The following is a 25908-nucleotide window of genomic DNA, read 5'->3' as shown; positions in this document are numbered from 1 at the left end:
TTTGTGGGGGATGTTTTGACAGGAGCTGGCCCAGAAGATCCGTGGCTACCAGGAGCAGATCGCCTCGCTCCACTCCAAGTGCAAGATGCTGACGGTGAAAGCCAAACATGCCACCATGCTGCTGACGGTCAACGAGGTGGAGGGCCTTTCAGACGGCGTGGACGAGCTGAGTGATGAGGAGCTGCCCAGCTCTGTGGCAACCAGCAACGCCGCCGCCAGCAAGCAGCTCCCAGCACACCCCTCTGTCGTCATGGTGAGTGGCAAAGCCTTTTTTGGACACAATCACCCAGAGACTCACACATGTACATGCTGCATGGCTTTATGCCCGTCTGGCCCATGTTTGTGTGTGTGTGTGTGTGTGTGTGTGTGTGTGTGTGTTTGCATGTGAAGCATTTAGCCCTTCTCCATTTCTATACAGACCACTGAAGTGGAATACAGGAAACCCCAGGGGTCCTGTTAGGGTTTGTAGAGGGCGTTTACAGTTCATTCCACAATAGTGTAATTAGCTTAAAGTTATCCCAAATTAGAGGGTGTCTGAGGATAATATGATTATGATTACAGGTTTGACGCAAGTACTCTTAATTTCCCAGTAACAGTTTGCAAAGTTATATTGGTACAATTCAATTTCATGTTCACAAAATGTGGACCCCTGGGGTGACATTTAATTTTAAATTTGGCTGCAGGGCCTCATGTGCATCTATATAAGAGAGGTTCAGAATAGGCTTTTTTCTCTCTATTAGTATCCTCTTCCTATTTCTTTTTGTGTTTTGTACTGCACAGAAATAACGTCTTTTCCCTCATCTTCCTTATACCTCAAGTGTTACTATTCTGGCTTTCCCCTCTTGTGCACTACTGCATCGACATTGTGCTGTGTCACTTCACTTTGCTCCGTATTAGCCCGATTCTGTCTGCCTGCTGCTACAGTATGTCATCCTCAGCTTGATGTTCATTTTTCTCATGTGTTCGCACATAAGAAACTACCCTCTTCCTCTGTGTCTTTCGTTGTGATTCAGATTTCTTCGCCTCCTACCTCTGTTTCTGCTGTTTGTGGTGTGTTTGGTCTCAGCAGGCCAGGAAACAGGATATTACTGCATGTGTGTGTGTTTGTGTGTGAGCAGAGCATGATAAATGTGTGTCTATGGCATAAAGGAGTTGCTGTGCAGGACTGCTGATATCCTTGATTTGTTATTGTGTGGCATGTTTAGCTCTGTGTCATTGTTACCGTGTCCTTGTTGGCAGTACTTCTCAGGTTCTAAGTAATCTCACCATGTGAAACTACTGAGTTTCCGACAAATGCCGGTGTGCGGATGCTTTTGGTTGCTTTGCATTGCATCATAAAGCCCGGGAAAAAGTCCTCCGAATATAATAAGGTCCCGAGTCAGTCGGCCAAGTTCTGTATTAACTGCCAAAAAGCAGCCCAGTAGGGCTTGGCTCACATTTCTGCTCTGCCTCTCTACTGAAGCATGCAGGCACACAGACAACTGTGCTACTTCTAGGACAGCTGCTGCTGCTGCTGCTGTATTCACCAGTCCAGCCGCTGTAAGCTATGCAATGCTTTAGCTATGCTTTGTTTAAGTTTGGGCCTTGATCTTCCTCTGGATTTCTCAGGACTTCTTCTTACTGTTAATATAGTGTTTTTATCCCTTTGAACATACCTGTAATGTCATTTTTCAGCATGCTCATGCATCAGACTGTATGAGTGGGTCTTTTCTAGTTCTTAAAGAAAATATGTCTAGTAGTTTGAGTATCCAAGAAAACATTATAACTTTAAAATCTGTGATATGGATAATGCCCCAGTACCACTCACACGGAAAGTGTGTCTGTGATGGAAAGGAAATTACTGTGGTTCAGAAACTGCAACTTTACAGTATCTGTGTGTGGTGAGAGCACTGCGTTTATGTGTGTACTCACTGAAAGTGTGATTTTCAACTTCCTGGTAATGGCCATTCCTTTCCCCTGATGTATCCTGTAAAGAAAATCTGAGTGGCTCATTCATTGCCAGTGGAATCCAATCTTTGTCCATTTGCTAGCTCAGAGAAATGCTGCAATAAATTATGTCTCCTAAATGCTGTGCTATGGCAAATGCGGTGTTTGATGTCAACAGCAGTAATGTGATCTAACTGGTCTCCTCTCTGTGTTATTCGATTACTCACTGTCTAATTAATCAGCAATGTGCTCACTGCAATCTGCCTAACCTGCACTCCCCCTGTTAATTTTTATGCTCTCTTCTTCTCTCTCCTCATTTTTCTGTCTCCTCACTCCTTTGATCCGGGCGTTTTCTGTTTGGTCCCCCTCCCTATTCCTCCACCTGCTTCTTTTGATGTGTGCGTGTTTGATGTGCGGTGTGTATGTGGGGTCAGATGACAGCCGGCCGCTGCCACACACTCCTCTCCCCTGTGACGGAGGAGTCAGGGGAGGAGGGCACCAACAGCGAGGTCTCCTCTCCCCCTGCCTGCCGCTCCCCCTCCCCGGGGGCTAACGCTGATGCTCCTCTTAACCAGGTACTGCAAACCCCACCCTGGTTACCTCCAGAGCCCTCCAGCATTACCTGACCTGCCCAGCTTCCATACTACCACTGACCAATTCACATCTGAAATTCTTGGTCTAACATCATAAGAGACCACCACTTCAACCTGTGCAGCAAAAAAATGTCCATTTTAATGAGTCACCAACAAAATATTTTGTCTCTTTTATTATCTTTTATTTAAAACAGCTGTTTTTGACACTGGCATGAGATTATTTTACTTTTTTCCAATGCAGATGAACATGTCTTAAAGATGTTTTCCTACCCAGTGACATTCCTGTACATAAGTGTCAGTGCAGCTTTTGTTATGCAGCAAGTGAGCCTACATTGGTAGAGTTTTGAATATTGAATATGTGGCTCAATGACTTGTTAAAATGGACAGGCTTACTCTGCACCCCATCCCATCCCATTCCATTGCCACCACCAAACAATAAAGTCCCTGTCATCACCACTGTCAACACAATGGATGTTGGAAACAGCTGGAGAGTTGCCATGCTCCCCCTGCTTTCCCTGTTTATCAGCCTTATGTTTGCAGATTTATTTTGCTGAAGAAAATTGGTTTGCCACTTGCTTTTTTGCTGAGATGTGAATGAGAGGATGTCATTTTCTTAGTATAGCTGAATTAACATAATGCAGAGGTTTTCAGTCTCTTTTCAGCCAAGAACCTCTTACAAGATAGAGAATACTACCTTGTATATGTCCTTTGGATTCAGTTGATGTAGAATATTTTGTACATCTCTACAACTCTAGTTATGTGAAAGAACAACACAAAAGAATGGTTGTAGTTTCCTTAGAACATAATCTATTACTACTACTTTTTTAGATTTCAAAAGTTAAAATATTTGTTTTTATTATGATAAGTTGATGAATCTTAAAACCTTTCACTGGATCGCTGGAGGTCTCAGGACCCCACTTTGAAAATCACTGGTAGAAAGGACCTTTTTTGTGCAATCTATGACTTAAGATGGTGCAGCAGGGAAAAAGGAAGTCTTTGTTGTTCTGGGAGAAACAGCAAATGTCATGGTTGTTTCTTTAGCTATTATTGTGAAATGTAAATACAGTATGTTTGTCTTGTGATATGTCATGTGAGTCTAACTGTTGAACTTGACTAAAATCAATAAGGTCGAAGGCAGTAAACAAAGTGACAGAAAGAAGAAACAGAAAGAGAAAAGAAAGAGTTTAAATTTATCTGATGGGACCTTAGCAAGATGCTGTTGAAGTGAGACAGAGAGCGAAGCAGATCTAACTCACAAGTTATAGATACATTTCGGTGTGACCTACCTTAACCAAGAATTTTTTTTTTAAATACATTTTATTGAATTTTTCATTTTCCAAAAGAAGAGAATATTCCTTGACATAATAATAATAATTATCATTATTATTATGATTATTTAAATTAATTATTAATCAATTATTCATATTAATTACATCACAGTCACAGACATTTACCGGAAGGAGGATTTGCAGAAGCAGAGCAGGATCAGTTACAGACCCCTCTGTATTTCCAATAAAACAATTAGAGCAGGTTGAAGATATTTTTATTTCAACTTCAGTTCAATTCAATTTTATTTATAAAGCCCAATATCACAAATCACAGTTTGCTTCAGAGAGCTTTAGAGCATACGACATCTCTCTGTCCTTGGACCCTCACATCGGATAAGGAAAAACTCCCCAAAAAAACTTTAAACGGGGGGAAAAATGGTAAAAACCTTATAAAGAGCAATTGAGGAGGAATCCCTCTTCCAGGACAGACAGACGTGCAATAGGTGTCGAATGTACAGAACAAAATAACATAATAGATTTACATTAATCCATATGATAAAATGATACATAAAAAAAGGGAGAGACCGAGTGAGACAAAGACAGAGAGCGATACAGGGCAAACAGTGATGCCAATAGCTACACTAACATTAGTTTTAGTAATAAAATAATAATAATATAATTATAGTATTTCAGTAGTATATATGTTACAAGTATATTTTAATATACCATTTTATATGTCTATATTAACTGTCTATATTAGTTTATTTCTGAGTGCATAATCTGTTAGAAACTAGCATTTATGTCCAGAATTGTATTTACAGCAGATGTGGACATATTTCCTCCAAATGTGGCCTTTCAAATTCACTGCTGACAGTATGTTTGAGGAGGACACATTACAACCACCACACTCCGTTCAACCATATATTGAACATCGCTCTGACACACTAGAGAGACCTACGCTCACTGTGTTGTTGCATCATAGGGTCGAGGTGCCTTAAGCCGAGCGCCCCTCCAGGAGCTGTACGACCCGTCCATGGAGACTAGTGCTGCCAACCTCGATGACCTGCAGAGATCCTGGGAAACACTCAAGAACGTGGTATGTCACATCATCAACTACAATGAACTACATTAATTCACATGAAAAAGTAAAGCAGCACTGTGATATGTATTATATGCCACAGCTAGGTCATTTGCTTCAACAAATCTAGTGGTATGACTAGACCAGTAGAATCAGCTACAGATTTTAATTTAAGAAATCCTCATGTGAATTTTGAAGTCGGCACAATTCACAGGGTGCCAATTAATAGGGTTATGACAGTTATGGCAGTTAAAAGTACACTGGTGCCAAACTGGTACTAAAGCTTGACCTTATATTAAATTGAAATCCAAATATACCTCCAACTCCCTCTACTATCACTGGACTTTTTTCCCCTAGACTCCCCTTCTCATCATTAATGTCTTTCTTTTTCTTTCTACCGCTTCTGTCCAACCACAGATCAACGAGAAGCAAAAGAGTCTGTATGAAGCTCTGGAGCGGCAGCAACACTATCAGGAGTCCCTCCAGTCCATTTCCACTAAAATGGAGTCCATAGAAGGAGCACTCAATGAGGGTCTGGAGCCTAACAAGAGCCCCGAGAGCCAGATGGCTGCACACCAGGTGAGAGAGAGGGGGGACAGAGAGGTCTGGAGATATTGGGGAAGTTGTGTTCATGTGTGTGATATAGAAAAAGAGAGGAGTGTAATACAGATAGTGACACTGAAAGTACTTAAAGGCAGACAGATGACATCTCTCGGGGGAAACACAAAGCTGACTGAAGACAAGCCTGCTCTGAGAAAACAGAGAATGATTGAGGGGTTTAATATTGCACTGGCCCGTGCAATGGTTGCACAGACTGCATGGCACTGTTCTCCGTTGCTATGCCAACTTCACAGTGACGGCCGATACAGCTCCTTTTTGTAACACTACTGTCAAGCAGTTTGGACAAACCCTCTTTTAATGCAGCCATTTCCTTTTTAGTCTCTTCCTTTAACATTTCAGTCTTCTTCAACTCTCTTTTTTGTTCTTTCTTCCACCTCTCACACTTTTCTGATCTCTGTCTGTCCAGGCTCTGATGGATGAGATCCTGATGCTGCAGGATGAGATTGGTGAGTTACAGACGTGTTTCTCTGAGGAGCTGGCAGACAGTGACAGCGATGGGGAGGCTGGGGACCAACTGGCTCTGCAGTCTACTCTTACTGTGCTGGGAGAGAGGATGGCCACCATTCGAATGAAGGCTTCTGGGAAACGGCAGCTGCTGGAGGTGTGCACTCAGAGATGATATTAATTTACATTATTATTTCCGTTATAGTGTCAAAATCATCTCACTTTTGGAATCTAACATGTTTTTTTTTTTTACATTGATGTTACAGGAGAGACTCAGTGAACAGCTAGAGGAGCAGCGGCAGGAACAGGCGCTGCAGCGTTACCACAGTGAGGCCGAGGAGCTCGACCACTGGCTGCTTAGCACTCGTGCCACTCTGAGCTCTGCCCTTCGGCCCCAAAACGAGGACTTGGACATGGAGGAGCAGCTCATTGACTGTCAGGTAAGAATGCCGTTTTTGCTATCTTAAAAAAACTGGACTGACTGGTTCACTGAGCACTGAAAGATTTAGAGCTTGGTTTATTCAGTTTGCCAAGGGTAACGATTTTGCCCATGGTAGATGGTGTGCAGCTTCCTTGCTGTTTCAGGTATTTTTAAGTTTTGCTCAACTGACACAGTCAAGGAAAACTTTGCTATCACTGCCCTAGGCACTAAAGGAAAGTTGGCGTGCTACAGTTTTATCAGCAGGGAGCTATCACAGACTAAAGAGGAGTATCTGGCTGCTTCACTGTTCCAAAAATAGAGCATATCCTTGGACTAATTCCCTCGGTATTGTATTACTGTTACTATTTATGTCAGCAATAAACTCATCTTTAAAAAACAGAAGAAGTTTACAGAACCTACACTGAATATGAAACTGTTTCAGCACAGAAGGGAATAGGTGCCCTTATTCTCCAGTAAATCAAGTTTTTTTTAGGATCAGAGTCTGACCCTCCGATCACCCTCCTCACTTGTCGTCAAACATTCTTCCACCAGCCCAAGTGTTGTTTCCCCACTCATCCTGTTTCTATGCTAACATCACCTTTATCTGTGGGATAATTAGCATCCATGGTTAAATGGTAGAAGTGGTCACAGATCCACAATTTGAGCAGCGTAATCAGAAAGGCTTTCTAAACCAGTGCCAGTGCCTAACTTACCTTTACTGGCTGTTGAATTTAGTTTTGTCACAGACAAAGGCTTTTATGTATATGTACCTTGATAGTGCACTTGTTAAGGAATGTTTAGATCATAAAGAAATGATTTGATGTGTGCATTGACATGTAGTTGACCTGAGAGGCATCAGTGCCCTTTACTCTTGGCATATTTTATGCTGTGAGGCTCCTGCCTGTCTGGGAGATAAAAGGTTGTTGATGCTTCTGAGCAACACAGAATTAGTCTGACTCTTGTCTGGTGACGTGATGATATAAGGATCTGAATGATGCAGGACAGACACTGTATGAGGCTAAAATTATTGTTCTGTACTTTGAAGGGGAACAGCACGTAAATTAAGAACTGCAATGTGTTATTTCCATGGCTTAGGAAAGTTCAATCAATATTTGTGAACCTGAGCTACTCTCTCTCTCAAAGCCAGAAACCAGAGAAGTAAGTCTCAAACTTGTGATGTCATCAAGTATAAAGGCTGGAGCTGCTCCATAGACAATGGAGCCTGATTTTGTGGACCCACACCATCTTTGATTTCTTTTTTATATCCAAATGAGCTTTATTCTGTTGTATTGTTCTCAGTTGTGAAACAGAAAATGTACCCGAATACTCATAACATTCCCCTGGGTGTTCTCACTGTCATTTATAACATTTTTCATTATTCATTGTCTATGGAGCAACTTTAGGAGAGACTTGTGCATATTTTCCAATAATCCTGGACTGTTTTAGGTAAAAGAAATAAAATATATGAATTTCGATATGGGGCGTAGTTGCCCTTTAAGTTTCAGGTATGTCCATGTACACGTACACTTGCTGTGCCAAACGCTTCTCTGATAACAAATATGGGTTTTATTTTAACTTATACATTCAAGTGAGAACAACTGAGGCTCATTAAGTTCATTTTATTTTCATCAAAAATGAAGATTGACAAGTTTTTCCACATCAGCACTGGAGTATTAATTTTTGATTAATTAGTTAAGGTCTTATTCTACATAAAAAAACAAATGTGCTGTTTTGGCATCATTTTCTTTTTTTGTGGAAGCATATACCTTGATCTCTTCAGTACCAAAACTGAGTCTCTTAACATTCATCCCATAATACACCATGATTGGCTTCTCAGCAGTAATAATGTTAGTTCCGTTGCTAAGGAAAAGAAAATCACAGTGTGTGTGTGTGTGTGTGTGTGTGTGTGTGTGTGTGTGTGTGTGTGTGTGTGTGTGTGTGTGTGTGTGTGTGTGTGTGTGTGTGTGTGTGTAGCAGCTGGGAGATAGTAAGCTGATTATAGCTTACATATGGCCCCTGTGGTGCTCGGGGCTGAAGGTCCGGCCCCTGGCGGATCCTCATCTCCAGGGGGCAAAAACTGTCTGCAATACCAAAAAGACTAAATTATTACAGTAAAGATCCAATGGGAAGGGCAACATGTGAGGAAGGATCTGAGGTCAGCAGATGACGTGAGGAATAGTGGCAAGAGAAAGGCAAGAAGTTGGAGTGGAAGAATGAAAATAAGAAAAGTTTGATATATTAAAGGCTTTGGTTGGATAATGGTCACAACTAATTTGTCTTTTAAATGTTGTATCTTATGAATCTGCTCTGTGCATTAGGATACTTTGTAGATGGTTTTGCACCTCAGTTGTGTGTGGCTGATTTTAGCATTGTTAGCTGCTGTAAATTATTCACTAAACAACCTCAGTCTGTTCTTTTAAACACTAACACACTGCAAGAAAATCACTGCACTGTAAGCAGCTCAAAAACCACTTAAGCGTAGCCTCTCACAGCTCAGTGCTTAATCAAATACTTTGCTGAGTCTAAACTTTCTGCCATACATTGTATTGCTGCATGTAACAAACTCCGCCTTCTCTTGCAGCTGTGTCAGTTAAACCAATACATTAAAAGATTTGTGAGTGCTATTTGATCCTGGGCCAAAAGAAAGACAATTTGGAATTTCAGTTAGAAAACCATAAAGAGGCTTTTTGTGAGAGACGTCCCCCACCTTCTCAGTGAATCACAGAGTGACAGGACTGAGTAGAAAGAAAAAAGTTGTATGGCAGCACTCTGTATTGTTGGGAAGAATTCTCTGCGTGGAATTACATCTCCATCTCTGTCAAGGACCCTCGTGTGAAAGAAGAGGATACAACCTTAATCCCCCTCTTTTACACTTCCATACAATTATAGCACTTCTCACACACAGTCTGGATGTGGAGAGGGAGGGTCTCCTCTTCAGTTGTTTCTCTTGTTTAGAAATGCAAGAGGGGAGTGTGGGATATGTTGAAAAGGATTTGAAGGAAAAGTAAGGTATTAAGCTTGAAAAAAACGTATGAGAATTGATGCAATAATAACTGGATCTTAAGAACTGTAAGACAAGGAGAGGCAGATACAAGTACGCTACTGAAGGATGCTGCGTGTATACAGTCCGTGCTAAAAAGAGCTAAAAGTTCCATTCATTATGTTTAGTAGAGGCCTCTAAACCACTGGAATTACTGTGCAATTTTACCTTTTGGGGAGTCTAAAAATAAAATAACGGAAAACATCACCCTTTAGTTTTACTGGTTGCAACTGGTGATGATGGGTGACAAGTAAACATTGCTTCATTTTATGGGTCTCAAGCCAAAAAGGTTGAGAACCACTGGCATAAACATTCAAGAAAAGCTTTTTAATGTTAACAAATAAATTTTCTTTTATTGTACATGGTGTGACACATCTTGATTTCAGAGAGCCTAGAAGATAAATTCTGTTTCTATGTATATTTGTTTGTAGTTTGTTCTTTATTGACTGTAACTCTTCCCTTTCCAGAATATGCTGTTCGAGATCGAGCAGAAGGTCTCATATCTGTCGGAGCTGTCCGTCCACAGCGAGAGCTTGCTGATGGAGGGTCGGGCTGAGACCAAGGGAGAGGCGGAGCAACTCACCCTCAAACTGCACTCCCTCAAAGACAGCCTGATGGAACTGCAGCAGATGCTACAGGATAAACAAATTGACATACAGGTGAGGTCAGATGCCGTTTGCTCTGGGGTCTTGTTTCAGGCCATCAGTTCCCTTCCCCTCCGCATTCCCACACACTTTTCCATTTCCCAGCTCATCCTTCCTCCATGCCTCTGTGTCTCTTGTTGTGTTGCGCTGCATTATGTGTCACTGACTGTGTAACAGTATCAATGGTAGTATTGTGCAAATACTAAAGGTCGGGTCATGCTCCTTCATAAAAGTCCACTGTTCTCCACTATGGAACAATAAGAGGCTGTGTGTCTCACAATGGGCCTTAAACAGCAGACAAAAGGATGCTACCTCATCACATGTTAACACTAAATGTATTGCAGCAGGTGTGTTTCTGATGATGCAACATTTTGGCTTTGGCCCATTTGGAAAAACAGCAGTTTTTTTCTTAAATCTGTGAACTTCCTATGAAAACTTCATTTTTTCCTGTTGTTGGCCTCCCTTCATGTGCTCTTTTAGTAAAAAATGATATTCATGAAGTCACTCTTCAACACATTAGAACTACAGCAGCAATCAATCTCAGTTTATTTTTATACATCTATACATTTTATTGTTGTTTTTGAACAACTAAAGGGATATTTTGATGATTTTTAACCAGCTTTGTATCATAACAATGTGGGTAGTATGTGGCAATGAACTAACATCTAACAACATAGTGCTGATGATCAAATATAAACCAGGATCCTGTTACTATATTGCATCTTTCTCCTCCAAAGTGTTTTCAGAAACATATTTTAGTGCATGGTTTGGCTGTAATGCGAGAATTTGTGAACAGGAAGCATTTGCCATACTGTTTCCTGTATTGTTAAAACAAAGGCTAAAAAAAAAATGAGATCAAACAGTGAAACAAGGCAGTGCTGATCAAATACGAATCAAGATTCTGTCAGTACTTTTTCTTTTTCATGACTTAAATGTTTTCGGAATTTTAGTCGACCGTTTAACTATAAGACCATCTTTCCAGCTGTGAAATACTTCTTTAAGTGTTGAAGTCCCTCTGTCTTTCTCCCAGGGTTCATTGCAGGAGCAGGAGGACAGTGAGCCAGATTCATCTCTGTCTCAGAGTCCTAATGTCCAGGATTGGCTTTCCCAGGCCAGATCCACACGCACACAGCAGCACCACGACAACCTTCTTCGACAAAGGGTAAGAAGCTAAACTTTTGCAGATTTTTTATATTTAAAAGGCCTGGCCTAAGCCTGTTTGTACCACTGATAGGTAACAGATTCATTTTCAAGCAGGAACTGGATCCTTTAGACAAATCTCAAATAACTTCTACATTTTATGGCCTAAATGCTTTATGGTGACTTCCCAGGAGCTGCAGGAGCAGGTAGCTGAACAGAGGAGGCTGCTGAAGTCTGTAGCCAGTGTTGGAGAAGAGTTACTCAGCCAACAGACCACACCTAATGGGGACAGGTGTGTTTTCTCCTCTCTCATTTCTTCTCACACTTATTTTTCACTGACATTTCTCTGTCATTATTTCTGTAAGGAGGAGTTTCTGTGATTTGAGTTTTGATGTAATTTTTTTCTGTTGTAAAAACATTTAATTACATTGGAACATGCTGGTAAAGTAACACACCAGGGACCAGATATAAGTCTCTTATGATTCACCCCTCTCTTCCCCACAGTGAGGTGTCCATCCCAGGAGGAGTATTGCTGGAGTCTGAGACCATTTCACCTTTGGAACAGATGAGACAGCGCTGGGAAAACCTCAATAAAGATCAAAACACAAAGCTGCAGCTCTCCCTCAACTCTCTGGAACAGGACCAGCTGAGCCCGGTACACAATCATCTTGGAGTGTGATGTTTTTTAATAATAATTCATAATTGAATTTGCTTTGAGCTGTCTTAAACTCATTATTCAAGGCTTATTACTGCCTTTCTTCCTCTCATGTAATTTCACACTTTGATTGTTCTGTTTGCTTCCAGTCTGACCTTCACAGGTCTCGTATGTCTCATTTGTTACTCTTGTGTGCAGGTCCTCCACCGGTCCCGTCTGTCCAGCCCCAGTATGGTGTTTAGAGGCGTGTCTGCTAATCAGGACTCTCGCTCTCCCAGAGCATTGTTTGAGGCCTGTGGTCAGACTCTGGAACGAATTGCCCATGAGGTACAGCACAGATTTTACTGTACCTCATTTTAATTTCATTCATTTTTTTATGGGACAGTGCACTGTATTGCACCAGGTATAGGTATAGGTATTGCTAATTTTCATCAGTTGTCTCTGGGATTGTATGTAATGCACATATAACACTATAAAAATGATGATCCAACATAACATAAATAATTATATACACATGTATGACAGATAAGTGTGTACACGTAAGGAAAGGTATTATCAGATCTTAACGACCACCGTCTGTTCAACCATTTTTGAAAATAAGTTTTAAATTGTGTAAAACTATTACACTCTAATGCTTGTAAGTTAAAATCCCCTAAAATTATCATCCTTCAAGGTTTAATGTCATCATTAAAACTTCCATCACACATAGGTGGTTGATTAATTCCCACAACAACAAAAGACATTTGTGTCAATTTTCTTAATTTCTTACAAGATATTTTCAGTCTCACTTACTCTGAAGCTGGAGCCACAGACGCCTGTTGTAATGATGTCTGTTTCAGTCATTTTAATCTCTCATTACTTACATATTACAGATTTTTTTCTGTGTTATTAGTAAAGAACAAAAACTTTTCATACTGACAGCTTTTAATGTATATGTATGAATAAATATTATTTGTTCTTCCTCACAGACGGCGGGTGGTGACAGCAGATTGGTAGCATCTTTAGGTGGGACAACGGTCCAGCAGGACCTGTACTCTGCAGTTTCTGCAGCCTCCTCCTGGTTGGATGCTGCTGAGAACCAGCTGCTCTCTGGTCCTGTGTTGCTGTCTGAAGACACAGAGACACAACTTACAAATTTGGAGGTATTAAACACTCTTGTATTATAGTGACACTGTTAACAGATGTTATTTTAGACACCGTAGTTGGACATAAACAGACAATACAATTAAAATGGTACTAGGTGGAGGGATGTTACTGACCTCAGCTCTTCTGTTCAGGGTCTGAATAAACAGCTGAAGGCAATGACCAGGGAGGTAAACCTGTGCAGAGACCATCTGGGTGGCGGAGTGGGCCGGTTGTGTGGGGGAGACGAGCAAGCTCTTATGGAGGACACACTGGAGGGCCTGCAGGAGAGGATGGGGCTGCTGGACTCCACCCTTGAACAACACTGTGACGCCATGAGGGACAAACTACAGGAACACTCAACCTTCCAGGTACAGTGGCAAAAAATGTCGAACCACCAGTCTGATTTTAATTGAACTTGAACTTGAGTGTGAAGCATCTTTTTTAGTGATTAGGAAACTTGCTTTACCTTGTTAGAACATTGTTTTATGTTGTCTTTGCCAGAATGAACTGAGGCTGCTGTTCACAGCTCTGAGTGAAAGTAAACACCTGTTGCTACAGAAGATGGCTGGAACTGTCGACAGACCTGCGTCCAAACAGATAGAGGTATGATACTGAACAAGGGAGATACACAAAAGATGCAAAACAGAGAAATATCACAGATGCAGTGAATTAGCTTGTGAGAACACATTTTCAATAAATGTGTTGCATCTTTTGTAGACATTATCAGAGGTGGAGGAGAGTCTGAGAGAGTTTGAGCAGAGAGTGACTGAGCTGAAGACAAGAGTGGAGGGACTCCAATCTGACCAAATCTCCAACCAGGAACTTATCAAACTACAGGTAATAACAAAGTCTCTGTGGAGCTCTTTTTTTCTTGCACTTTGCCCTGAGGGTCATCACGTCCCAGCACTTAAAGACATACTTTGCAGATATTGTCAGTTACAGCTTGTAAACACGCTTGCCAGTGAAAGTGAAAGATAAATACACTGCCACACACGTCTAGTGGGTCACAAGTGATGACTCAGAGGGATTACTTTTGTATGAGTCTTTACATTGTTTTTGTTTCCTATGCCTTCAGTGACTGACATGTCAGTGTTTGTTTAGGATGCATATGAGGAGCTGGTGCTGATGGTGGGCTCCAGACGTAGCAGCCTGAACCACGGCTTGTCTCTCAAGGCTCAGTATGAAGCTGCACTTCATGACCTCACAGACCTGGTGGACACTGCCCAGGACAAGATGGCTGCCGATCAGAAGATGACAGTGGCTTCTGTCATAGAGGTTCAGATGTTACTGGACAAACACAAAGTAAGTTGTTTTTGTTTTTTTCCGGAAAGCACAAATACTGTGATGGAAACAGAGTTTTCTTCTTCCTGAAGTTGCTCCTTGTTTTTCAGGGAGGAAAAAAGCCATTATTGATATGTCTGTGTGGCAGTCATTATGTTTGTTCAAATAGATTTGGTGGCACAGTGGTGCAGTGGTTAGCATTGTCACCTCACAGCAGGAGGGTTCCTGGTTCAAACCCCAGGGTGGGGGAACCCTTCTGTGCAGAGTTTACTCCCTGTGTCAGCGTGAGGTTTTTTTTAGGTACTCCAGCTTCCTCCCACAGTCCAAAGACATGCAGGTTAATAAGTGACTCTAAATTGCCTGTAGGTGTGAATGTGAGCATGGATGGTTGTTTGTCTCCATGTGTCAGCCCCATGATAGTCTGGTGACCTGTCCAGGGTGTACCCCGCCTCTTGCCCAGTGTCAGCTGGTTTAGGATCCATAGGATAAGTGGTTACATAAAATGAATGACAATTTATGGTACAGATAGGGAGATAGAGCATTATGCTGTTTGAACAGATACAGATAATGACATCTCTGCACACCTCTAGTAAGGCAGGTGGTAAAAGGGGGTAGCGTTTCACCGAAATGCAATATAATTGTGTTTTTTTTTTAGAAACCAGTGTCTTTCTTCTCTAACATTATCTCTTCACTATGTTTTCTTTGAATACAGGAATTTTTCCAGGGTCTTGAATGCCATATGATCCTCACCCAGACGTTCTACAGTAAAGTGTGTGGTCTGGTGGCACAGAGGGAAAGCCAGACCCTGGAGGAGACCATGGCCTTAGCCCACAGTGTGCTCAAACAGGCCCACAGGAGGGGAGTGGAGTTGGAGGGAATACTGGAGGTAAGAATGAGTGACTCATAAAACCATATCAAATAGGAACAGTACAGTTCAGTTGAATGTGACATCTTCTTTCTCCTGTCTTTGATAGTCGTGGAGCAAGCTTGTGGAAGACTACCAGGCTCTGTGTAGACAGCTGGAGGCTGTGGAGTGTAGCATCCCTACTGTGGGCTTGGTAGAGGAGACAGAGGAAAGACTTGTTGAAAGGATCGGTCTCTTCCAGGTAAGAAACTTTATACAAGACTGGACACACATCGATGCACAAAGAAATGCATTCATGCAGTATAAAGATGTCATCTGACACTGATAGGTTTTTGATAATATTGAGTTTTAATTCATCAGTTATCCATCTGTCCTCTCCGCTGTCCTCTAGCGTCTGAAGGCCAGCCTGACGGAGCATCAGCCCCAGCTATACCAGGTCCTGGAAGAGGGCAAAAGGCTCCTTCTGTCTGTTGGCTGTTCAGACCTGGAGAACCAGCTGACCCAACTTGGAGAACACTGGCTCTCCTCCACCACCAAAGTCAACAAGGAGCTGCACCGCCTTGATTCCACGCTAAAACACTGGAGCAGGTCAGGCTCTAACAATGGTCTGAGATTGTTTTGTTTGCGACTGTGCCAAGAATCAAATCTCAAGTCAATTACACAGCTATGACTCAGCAATCCCGTGTGTCATACCTGGAGGCCGAACACAGAGAAAATACCCTTTTAATCTTTCAGAGGATGTCAGAACTAAAATTTCATATTTTGCCCTGTTTAAACTTCAGGTACCAGAGTGAGTCAGCAGAGTTGAGCCACTGGTTACAGTCAGCTCTGGACCGACTGGAGTTCTGGACGACCCAGTCAGTGACAGTGCCTCAGGAGCTGGAGACTGTCAGAGATCACCTCTATGCCTTCCTGGTTAGTTTGGTTATCACATGAGCAGCAAAAATGTACCACACAACCTAATAACATCTATATTATTAATGAACGCATGGTAAGACTCCAGCTTGTCTTACTGTTATATTTGTTTCTGATAGGAGTTTTCCAAAGAGGTGGATGCGAAGTCGTCCTTGCGCTCATCTGTGCTGAGTACTGGGAACCAGCTCCTGCGATTGAAAAGAGTAGATACAGCTGGTCTCAGGACAGCACTTGGCCAAATCGACACTCAGTGGGCGGAGCTGTTGACTCGTATTCCTGTAGTACAAGAGAAGCTACACCAGGTCTGACATAAGCAGCTGTTACACTTTAAAGGTGCAATGTGTAAGATATGGCCAGAATGTCCGTTTAAACTGAACATTATTAACAGAATGGGAAGAAGTAACAGTTTTGACATTATGTCAGTGATGTCTGTGTGTGTCGTGTTGCAGAGATATCTATTGAAATCAGTATGCTAACCAGGTAGCTCTGTCTTGTCCTTTGTTGATATAGCACTTATAACTCTGGAGGTGATAGTGAGTCACTGTAGCATCTGATCTGCCCTCAGTCAAACACAAGAGGATGAATAAGTCAAGTCCAAATTTTACTTTTTGTTGTTTTGAGATACCTGCGATCTCTCCCAACATAAAGTTCAGCAATGTATTTATATCCTCATCTAACTCTTCTGTTATTGTAAATCAGTCAAGCAGAGGTCTGAAATCCACAATACTGGTAAACACATGAAGGCTATAAGATAGCAGTGTGTGTTATTATGACTGGCCCTCAGAGTTCCAGCAGTCAGGTCAAATTTTGCGTATTCTTGCCCAGCTGTTTTATAAAAGTTGGCTTAGAGGTGAAATACTGCCCCTATTAATTCAGAGAATGTGGCCTGGCATTACACATTGCACCTTCAATGACTGTCAGTTCTTTTCAAGAGGTTTTGTCGTAGCTGATGATACTGTATTTTGGCTTTTTGTAACATTTTAACTCCTCTGCTCTCGTCCCTTAGTTGCAGATGGAGAAACTGGCATCCCGGCATGCCATCACAGAGCTGATGAGCTGGATTTCTCTCATGGAGAACATTATACAGGAGGACCAGGATAAAATCATGGGAGCTGTAGGCTCAGAAGTGGTCCAGGACTTCCTGCAGAAGTATAAGGTAAATAAGTGTTGTGTTATTCTGGTTAGGCTGCCAAAGAACTTGGCATGTAATGTTTATCATGTCTTTTTTTCTTATTGCTCTTCCTCATCATGTCTTGTTTGTGTTGCACAGGGTTTCCGCATAGATCTGACCTGTAAGCAGTTGACTGTGGACTTTGTAAACCAGTCAGTGCTGCAGATCAGCAGTCAGGATGTGGAGGGTAAGCGCAGTGACAAAACAGACTTTGCTGAGAAGCTAGGAGCTATGAACAGACGGTGGCAGATACTGCAGGGGCTCATCACTGAAAAGGTAATGTTACAGTCCCAGTGAAGTTAGACCTGAAATGTTTTCGTCTTATATTTTTAGTTTGCTGTGTTCTTACATTGTTCTGAATTGTGTTTGCATTTTAGATTCAGCTTTTGGAAGGACTTTTGGAAGGTTGGTTGGAGCATGAAAATGGAGTTCAGGCCCTGAAAACCTGGTTCACACTACAGGAGGAGAAACTGAAGAAGAGACACAGGATAGAGGATGTAGCATCGGTGCAGAATGCACTTAAAGACTGTCAGGTAAACATACACACAGCACTGCTGTGCATACCACACACACAATTTAAGTTTTTATAATGTCTATATTTCTGAAAATAAAAAAATTATTTCGTTTTTGCAGGAGTTAGAGGAATTAGTGAAGGACAAAGAGAAGGATCTAGAGAAAGCAGAGGAACGAGGAAATGCACTCATTCAGGATAAGAAAGGAGCAGCCTGCTCAGTTGTGAAGGAGACCCTCAAAGGACTGAACCAATCCTGGGCTCATCTGGACCACATGGTGAGCTCCAAGAATCCCTTACTGTTATGGTAGTTGCCTAAATTGTCCTATTCTGCTTTAAGACAATTTACCTGTTCTGTCTCCCATCATTCCTATCAGATAAGTCAGATGAAGGTGAGCCTGCGGTCGGTGCTGGAGCAGTGGACGCTGTACCGACGAGCTTCAGATGAGATTAATGGGTACCTGATGGAGGGGAGGTATTCTGTGTCCAGGCTGCACCTCCTTAACGGGTCTCTAGAGGCAGTACAGCAGCAGGTGGAGAGTCTGGAGGTGAGTGCTGCAGATGTGTGCAATGTGGCACACCCCTTAAAAAACTTTGTTTCTGTTAACATAAAGTCATGCTTAAGATATTTTACTGCAACAACTGTCTAGTGTCATTGTGAATAGGAACATCTACACAGTGTTTAAAAGACATAGCATGGGTTGAGCAAAGTTCACAAACACTGAAGATGAAACTAACTTTAGTATGTTTCTGTCTTTTTAAGAACCTGCAGGAGGAGATGGACAAACAGGAGAGCAGCCTGAGGAAGTTTGGATCTGTAACACACCAGCTATTGACAGAGTGTCACCCATCTGTGGCTGAAACACTCAACACAGCCCTCCGGGATGTTAACGTTAGGTAGGGGATAACAAAAACATGTCTCTGAGTTAAAGGAATACTTCACACCTCAAATGACCATTTGTATATTAATTACTCACCCTGTGTTATGTTAATTTTGTGAAGAAAACTTTCTCTTGCATGCCCCATAATGAACAAAGAATCCAAAAACCGAGAAAATTCTGAATGAATTGAAGTTATAGGGGTCCATGTTTAACAACTGCAAAACTATATCCAAACATCACAAAATCTCACACATCTCAGCAGTATAATCCAAGTCTCATTTATGCAGTAGTATACTCAGTACTTTCCAAACAGACAGCCCTTTCCAACTGGGAACTGAACTGAAATGAAACTTATATATGGTCTCTCTTCAAAGCCAGACTCCATTTACAAAAACAGCAATTTACCTCACTAAACATGGGAGCTGTTGGTCCACCACTGCCTTGATCAGTAAGTTTGTTTATGTTATTGTGTGACCTTGGTGAATCCAAACTAACCCTTGACAATGCCAAAGTCACTCAATAACACAAACAGTCAGTTAAGGCAGCAGAGGACCAGCAGCTCCTGTGTTCAGCGAGGTAAATTAATGTTAATATAGGTACGTTTCACTTTCCCTTCAGTTCTCTGTCAAAAATGTCTGTCTGTTTGGGAAGTACTAAGCATACAACTGGGGGAATTAGACTTGGATCATACTGCTGAGATGTGTGAGAGTTTATGAACAGATGTTTTGATGGTTTTGCTGTTGTTTAATGCAGTCGTCTATGACTTCAATTAATCAAGGCTTTTCTCAATAATTGTAGCATGGGGTGAGTAACTGATATATAACTAGTCATTTGGGGGGTGAGGTATTCCTTTAAATCAAATTGCAGCTGTAATTCTTCTAATCAACTAACGCCGAAGTCACTATGTAATATGTTTCTTCTCCTTTGTTATAGGTGGAACAGTCTATTAGAGCAGATCTCAGAGCAGCTGAGGAGCAGCAAAGCCCTGCTGGTGTTGTGGCAGCGCTACAGGTCATTGTGTGGCCAATGTGTGACAGCAGTTCAGAAACAGGAAGAACGTGCTGATCGCCTGCTGAAGAATGCCACGGACAGGGAGATCACAGAGGAGGAGAGCAGCGCCTGGATAAACGACTGTGATGTGAGTAGAGATGGGACAATACAACACGTGAGTCCAGTATGTGTTTTTTGTGAACTTTTTTTCAGTCAGCAATCAAAGCTTACCCTCAGCCTCCTCTAAGATTTTGTGAATAAGCTCCGAAACAGCTTGTCAGCTCACTATGAGGATTCACAAAGCCTCTTTCCCAGCTGCAGAATACCAAATTGCACCCTGCTCTTTTGTCTCCTTGAATGTAAATCCACAGCAAAATCTAACAAAAGCCTTTTGAAAAGGAGGTTGCAAAGGGAAAGACAGGCCCCTGATTTACACTACAGGGGTCCTCCGGTGTCACGCTGGGCTTGTAGGACCATGCCGAGCAATGTCTAGAGACACACTATCCTAAATACTGTAAGCAGACCTTTATTTTGACTGAGGATTACTGATGCAAACTTTTACAAAACACAAGTGGTTGAGAAATCTTGAATGTTGCTGGTGCATGGGCTGTCCTTCCTGGAAAGCTTTTTACCAGAAAGCTTTATACAAAACCTTCCACAAGTGGATCACATGGCTTTCTTTGGGTGGGGAAAATATCAACCACATTTAGCAAATCTAGTCCTTTCACTTTTACTGCCTTTGCAATTAATAATTAGTCCCGTCATGCCTGTGGCATTAGTTTACATGTAAATCTTCTCAGAACTCTTAACATCTAACGATTTTGTTCCTAACCTGCCTCTCTCTGGTGACATTACTGTCGCAGGCGTGCCTTGGTGACCAGGCGTCAGTGCAGCAGTCCCTCCAGCAGCTGCAGGCTTTAGGGGAACAGCTGAAGAGCCAAGTCGATGCCTCGTCCTCAGCAGCCCTTCAGTCTGACCACCTGTCACTCACACATCGCCTAGCAACACTGGAGCACGCCCTTCAGAGGCAGCAGGAAGTACTGCAGGTAGGGTGGCAGGGATTTGTAAGCATGAGCAGAATGTCATAGACATCACAGTTTCCTGTACACAACTTCAGTATAGAAATACTGTAGGCCATCACTTATGTATTCTCATTGTGTCTGTCTGATATTTGTAGTCTGGATCTCAGGCCTGTGAGGGTTTCAGAGAGCAGTTGGACACACTGATCCATAAGGCTGACGAAGCTGAGGAGGTGCTGAAGGAGTCTGACCCAGTCGGCTCACCAGACCTCACTGTGGTCCAGACACGTATGGAAAAACTGAAGGTATGAATGAAGCTTCTGTCTTTGTGATTGTTGTTTTATCTGTGTTTGAACATCTGCTGCTTTTTCATCTAAAATTCTGTTTGAATTAATCATGTCATAAACATCAACCTGACAAAAATCTTTGCAGTAAATTAAATTAATTAGATTCACTTTAATTTAATGGGCAAAGTTTGTTTGTTCCTTTGACTGGCCTACTGAAAATGTGAAATAATGTGTTTCCAGGTTCACCTGCTGAAGCTGAGCAGTCTGTCTCCAGATCTTGAACGTGTGAATGAGTTGGTTTACAGACTGCCGGTCAGTGACAGAGATGTTAAACGGCTGCAAAGTCTCAACAGAGCCTGGGCCGCTCACTCCGCTCACCTTACCGAGAGATTCAGGTACATAAAACCTTCAAATTTCACTTGTGCTCACACATTCATATTAAGCCACTATAATGAATGCTGGTATGTGAAAAAAAGGATTAGTGAAGTATTGCCTGCCAGGGTATAAATGTCAGTGAGGCATCAATAAAATGCTTTATGCTTTCAAATTTACAATGAGCATGCATGGAATAAATAGTGGTGATATACGCAACATACAAAACCTGGTACCTCATGGATTATTTTTATTACACATTATAATGCCTTATAACATATGAAAAAATATGTGTAAACTACTAATAGTTAGAAGCGAAGGCATGTAACATTCTTGTTATAAAGTGGTAGAAATCTCGACATTAATGTTGTTTATGTTCCAAACAACTTAATTTCCCTTTGTCCCTCTCCAGTAAACTGCAAGCAGTGTTGCTCCAGCATCAGAGTTTCCTCCAGAAGTGTGAGGCATGGATGGACTTCCTGTCTCAGACTGAACAGAAGCTGGCTGCTGAGATCTCAGGGAACTACCAGAGTCTGCTGGAGCAGCAGAGAGACCATGAGGTTAGAGAATCAGTACATGTGCACTAATGTCTGTCTTTGTATGTACATTTATTTCATTAATATATGTGTGTGCTTGAAGTTGTTCCAGGCAGAGATGTTTAGCAGGCAACAGATTCTGTACTCCATCATCAGTGATGGCCATCATATGTTGGACCAAGGACAAGTAGATGACAGGTAAACACACGCACACACACATATATATATATATATATATATATACATATACATAAATATAAATCCTATCACATGACAAGAACTTGTATCCAATGTTGTCCGACTTACAGAGATGACTTCAGTGTGAAGCTGGCCTTGCTAAGCAATCAATGGCAGGGTGTGGTGAGGCGAGCACAGCAGCGAAGGGGCATTATTGATAGTCTGGTCCGCCAGTGGCAGAACTACCGGGAGATGGCGGAGAAATTGCTACAGTGGCTTCAAGAAGTTACCCGTGATCCAGATGTACATCAGCCAGGAGAACCAGTGGCACTGCAGCAGGCTAGAAACCTGTTAGATCAGATACAGGTAGGTTACAGCACTGTAGAGAAGACTTTGAGGTTTCTAATCTTGTCTGAAATTACTAAAATATTTATGCTTTATTATCTCTGCACGTCACAATTCTAATTGAAATTCATTTCAGGTATATAGCAGTTAGATGAGGTTGGTGATGGGTTCAGTCACTGACACTCCCACCTCACCCTGAACTAATTATTTTCTCATAAAGATTGTTTAAAAAGTTTGCATAATTTATGAGGTCACTGGAAGATGACTTTGAGTTTAACTGAATAATGCAGAGCTAAATTTTTACAAATCTACCATGCTCAATCTTTACAAACATAAATCCTATTTAAAAACCCTCTAGTTCCTGCTACTCTTCAAACGTCATACTTTAATTAAACAAGAAATTGTCCAAAGCAAATCTTAACCTCCTAGTAATAAACCCACACCCCTTTTCCAACCTGAGACTCCCTTAGTTAACCTGTACCCCCTCTGCCAACTCTCCCTGTCTGTGCTCCTCCAGCTGAGGGAGCGGGTGCTGCAGAGGCAGCAGGGCAGCTACATCCTGACGGTGGAGGCCGGCAGGAGCCTGCTGCTGTCAGCCGACGCCAGGGCGGAGTCCACCCTGCAGACGGAGCTGATGGACATTCAGGAGAGGTGGAGGCACGCTCACCACCGCCTGGACCATCAGAGGAGGGAGCTGCAGGGCCTGCTCAAGGTCAGACAAAACTACAACTGGATTAAGAAAAAATCTGATGTATAATGTTGTATTATGGGACATCCTGCACTACTGCAGGTGTGTGAAGCCTCGTTAGAGCACAGTCTGTGCTGAAGGCTAAAGCTGCATCTCTACCATGCTGCAGTATGAAAGTGCTGTGAAGGGTGCTGTGAAGGGTGCTGAAGGGCATCTGAGCCCTTAATGAGTCTGCCCGGTTGTACATGCAGGACACTGAAACCAGGTTATCACATGAATTATGCAGCACTGCATTTTAAGTCAAAGGACAGAGATGGCGCACGCTCACTTCTGTCATCAGATTAATTGTGACGCATCTACACACACTCACACTAGCTCAGCGTTACAAAACAGCACAAAGATATAAAAGTGCCAGCCCAGGGCACACATCCACATGAACACACACACATATGCGGACAGTGCGGACACTGCGCAGTGAGCTGGAATGATTTTCACCCTGCTGTGATAGTGCTCTGTTTGAATGGGACAGAGTGACGCAGTTTAAAAGATGCATCCGGGAATTTGGCTTTCTTTGTCGAACATCGTTCTTCCTCTTAATCTTATTCTCCTCTGATCCTAGTTACTCTCTCTCTCTCTCTGTCCTCCTTGGGTTGCACTCAGAGAGCAGCTACTGTAGCTATTCTTGTCCTGTCCTGGCTGTTCTTTTATCATGACTCTTTCTGAAGGTATGCCACCCTGCTGCAACATTTCTTGCCAAATATTACCCTGTTTTGTCCTGAATTGGACAGTTATTCAGACTCTAAAAATAGCTGCAAGCTGCACCCTTTGGAGCAGAACCTCCCTCCTCATAAAGCTGTGTAAATTCTTATCCTTTGCTATTGGATTTTTGCTGTGTCACTCTTTCTCGTGGTGTTGCTTGGGAGGATCAGAGCCGAGAGGGCTGTGTGCGGCATGATAGTTGATGTGGCCTGACTTCAGCTTTGATGTTTGTTTGCGTGTATGTGTATGATTGTGTATTCTGCAGCTTACCCATACTGATGCTACCACTGCAGCTGCAGGAAGAATTTATAGCAGCGTCCCCTGGTATGAGAAGAACTGCAGTCTGTGCGAGTGTGTGTATATGTGTGTGTTTTATGGTCTAATTCTCACTGTGTGTTTTTGTGTGTGTATGCAGAACTGGGAACGGTGTGAGAAGGGCATAAATGCGTCACTGGAGAAGCTGAGGGCCTTCAAGAGAAAGCTGTCTGTTCCACTGCCTGATCACCACGAGGAGCTGCACTCAGAGCAAATCAGATGCAAGGTGAGCAGAATCTAATACACATTACATGCACATTATTGTCGCACATGTTCAAATCGTTTATTCCTTCCAGGTTGATTTAATTTTGCATCAATGCAATATGACTTTTTATCTCACATGCATCATACATATACACATGCTTACTCTCTCTGTCTCTACTGACCTGTCTCTCTGTTACATACACACACACTCAGTCACTTACACACACACACACACACACACACACACACACACAAACACACAGACCCAGACTTGTCCTCCCTCTGCCCCTTAATCTGGCTACGAGGACAAACAGATAAACAGACAGACCAGAAGAAAAAAAACCAAACAAATGAAACAAACATCTTTATCTATCAGCTGCTGTCTGGTTGTGTGACGTTATTTGTTCGGTTTTCAGACTGTTGGTATAAATTTTGTTTATTCTCCAGCGGAGGGAAACATTTTGAGTCTTTATCTAATTTTAAGAATTATATGTTATTCTTGTAGTCTTGCATATAATTTGTTTTCTGTAAGACGAGCCTGTCTTCATCAGTCAAGAATTATTAAAATGGCCCAGGCTAAAATGATGCTTCTGGAATAAGTAAACACTGATGTTCTCATTGTTCCAACAGCTGTAGTCCAATTTTTGTGTGAAAATTCACATGCTGATGATTTGCAGTTTGTTGTCAACCACTGGGCACTGTATGCAATCATGTTTCATGCATGACATGTCCTCAGTTCCACAGGGAGTAGGAGGGCAGTGAGGGTAGCTGCACGTAGTTAGCATCAGCTAAGGGAAGAGAGAGGGGGTGGGGAGAGAGAGAGAAGGAGAGAGGAAGAGAGGCTGCGTGCGCATGAGAGTGAGCAAGCGAGAGAGAGCATCCCTGGTTGCAGTGGGGGTGTATTTATGTATGTGTGTGCGCTTCCTTTTGTGCGTGTTGCATAATGGAGACATTCTCCACAAATGAATACACCGCAGCACAACCGTCACAGTGACGGAGGAGTAGGAGATGCAAGGTTAGATGTGTCTGTTACCTTATCTTGCCTTTAACCTTGACTGTGGCTGTTTTATTTTACTATTTGAAGGAAATTAAATTCTTGCATTCAGAAGAAATTTTCTGTATTTTTGTTACACAATTTGCATTGATAGTTTGTTTTGTTTTTCCTCATCACTGTTTCTGTGGGTGCAGCAGCTGCAGTTGAGTTTCTGTAGTTCTGCTCTGAGGTATTCCTGTTCTGTTTAACTATGGCTGCTGGTTAGCAGGCTGGTCTGAGTGTATCTTTGCTTATCATTCTGTGTGTTGTTCATCATTTATTGTTGTCATGTTATGTGGATGCAGGAATTGGAGAGCAGTGTAGAGGGTTGGACCGATGACCTTACTTCCTTGTTCCTGCTGAGGGACTCCTTGGAGGGTGTGGTCAGTGCAGATGACATCACAGTCTTACAGGAACGCCTCCAGCTGCTTCAGCGTCAGTGGGGGGAGGTCTGCCACCAGGTAGGTTCACACAGTACACATGACCATGATGATTATTCTTTTCTGGGGTGTTTTAAAGGGCTGATGTTATTTTATTTCCCCAGTAAGTTCTTTAAGTGCTTTCTCTGTGTAAGGTCAGCCTAATTTGCATTATATCCTTAAGT

The 25908-nt window shown here is 42.2% G+C and overlaps 1 protein-coding gene across 1 annotated transcript in view; it reads left to right on the top strand.

Moving 5' to 3' along the window:
• syne1a (spectrin repeat containing, nuclear envelope 1a) overlaps positions 1–25908 on the top strand; it is a 101224-nt gene that overhangs the window by 54045 nt on the left and 21271 nt on the right. Inside the window, exons 39-75 of the mRNA XM_050058563.1 lie at positions 23–253; positions 2361–2501; positions 4770–4883; positions 5283–5444; positions 5893–6087; positions 6197–6370; positions 9859–10050; positions 11066–11197; positions 11367–11467; positions 11680–11830; positions 12029–12157; positions 12799–12972; positions 13108–13323; positions 13457–13558; positions 13673–13792; positions 14057–14257; positions 14949–15122; positions 15211–15342; positions 15493–15689; positions 15884–16016; positions 16136–16318; positions 17023–17172; positions 17287–17463; positions 17565–17720; positions 17821–17976; positions 18076–18246; positions 18462–18595; positions 19513–19717; positions 20433–20615; positions 20747–20893; positions 21116–21270; positions 21660–21807; positions 21887–21981; positions 22092–22326; positions 22823–23017; positions 24168–24293; positions 25610–25765. Coding sequence (XP_049914520.1) covers positions 23–253; positions 2361–2501; positions 4770–4883; positions 5283–5444; positions 5893–6087; positions 6197–6370; positions 9859–10050; positions 11066–11197; positions 11367–11467; positions 11680–11830; positions 12029–12157; positions 12799–12972; positions 13108–13323; positions 13457–13558; positions 13673–13792; positions 14057–14257; positions 14949–15122; positions 15211–15342; positions 15493–15689; positions 15884–16016; positions 16136–16318; positions 17023–17172; positions 17287–17463; positions 17565–17720; positions 17821–17976; positions 18076–18246; positions 18462–18595; positions 19513–19717; positions 20433–20615; positions 20747–20893; positions 21116–21270; positions 21660–21807; positions 21887–21981; positions 22092–22326; positions 22823–23017; positions 24168–24293; positions 25610–25765 — 5943 coding nt within the window. The remainder of the gene's footprint in view (positions 1–22; positions 254–2360; positions 2502–4769; positions 4884–5282; positions 5445–5892; positions 6088–6196; positions 6371–9858; positions 10051–11065; positions 11198–11366; positions 11468–11679; positions 11831–12028; positions 12158–12798; positions 12973–13107; positions 13324–13456; positions 13559–13672; positions 13793–14056; positions 14258–14948; positions 15123–15210; positions 15343–15492; positions 15690–15883; positions 16017–16135; positions 16319–17022; positions 17173–17286; positions 17464–17564; positions 17721–17820; positions 17977–18075; positions 18247–18461; positions 18596–19512; positions 19718–20432; positions 20616–20746; positions 20894–21115; positions 21271–21659; positions 21808–21886; positions 21982–22091; positions 22327–22822; positions 23018–24167; positions 24294–25609; positions 25766–25908) is intronic.

The sequence above is a fragment of the Epinephelus moara genome, chromosome 12, assembly GCF_006386435.1.
Source record: "Epinephelus moara isolate mb chromosome 12, YSFRI_EMoa_1.0, whole genome shotgun sequence".
NCBI classification, from domain to species: Eukaryota; Metazoa; Chordata; class Actinopteri; order Perciformes; family Serranidae; genus Epinephelus; species Epinephelus moara.
This window is presented reverse-complemented; position numbering and strand designations above follow the sequence as displayed.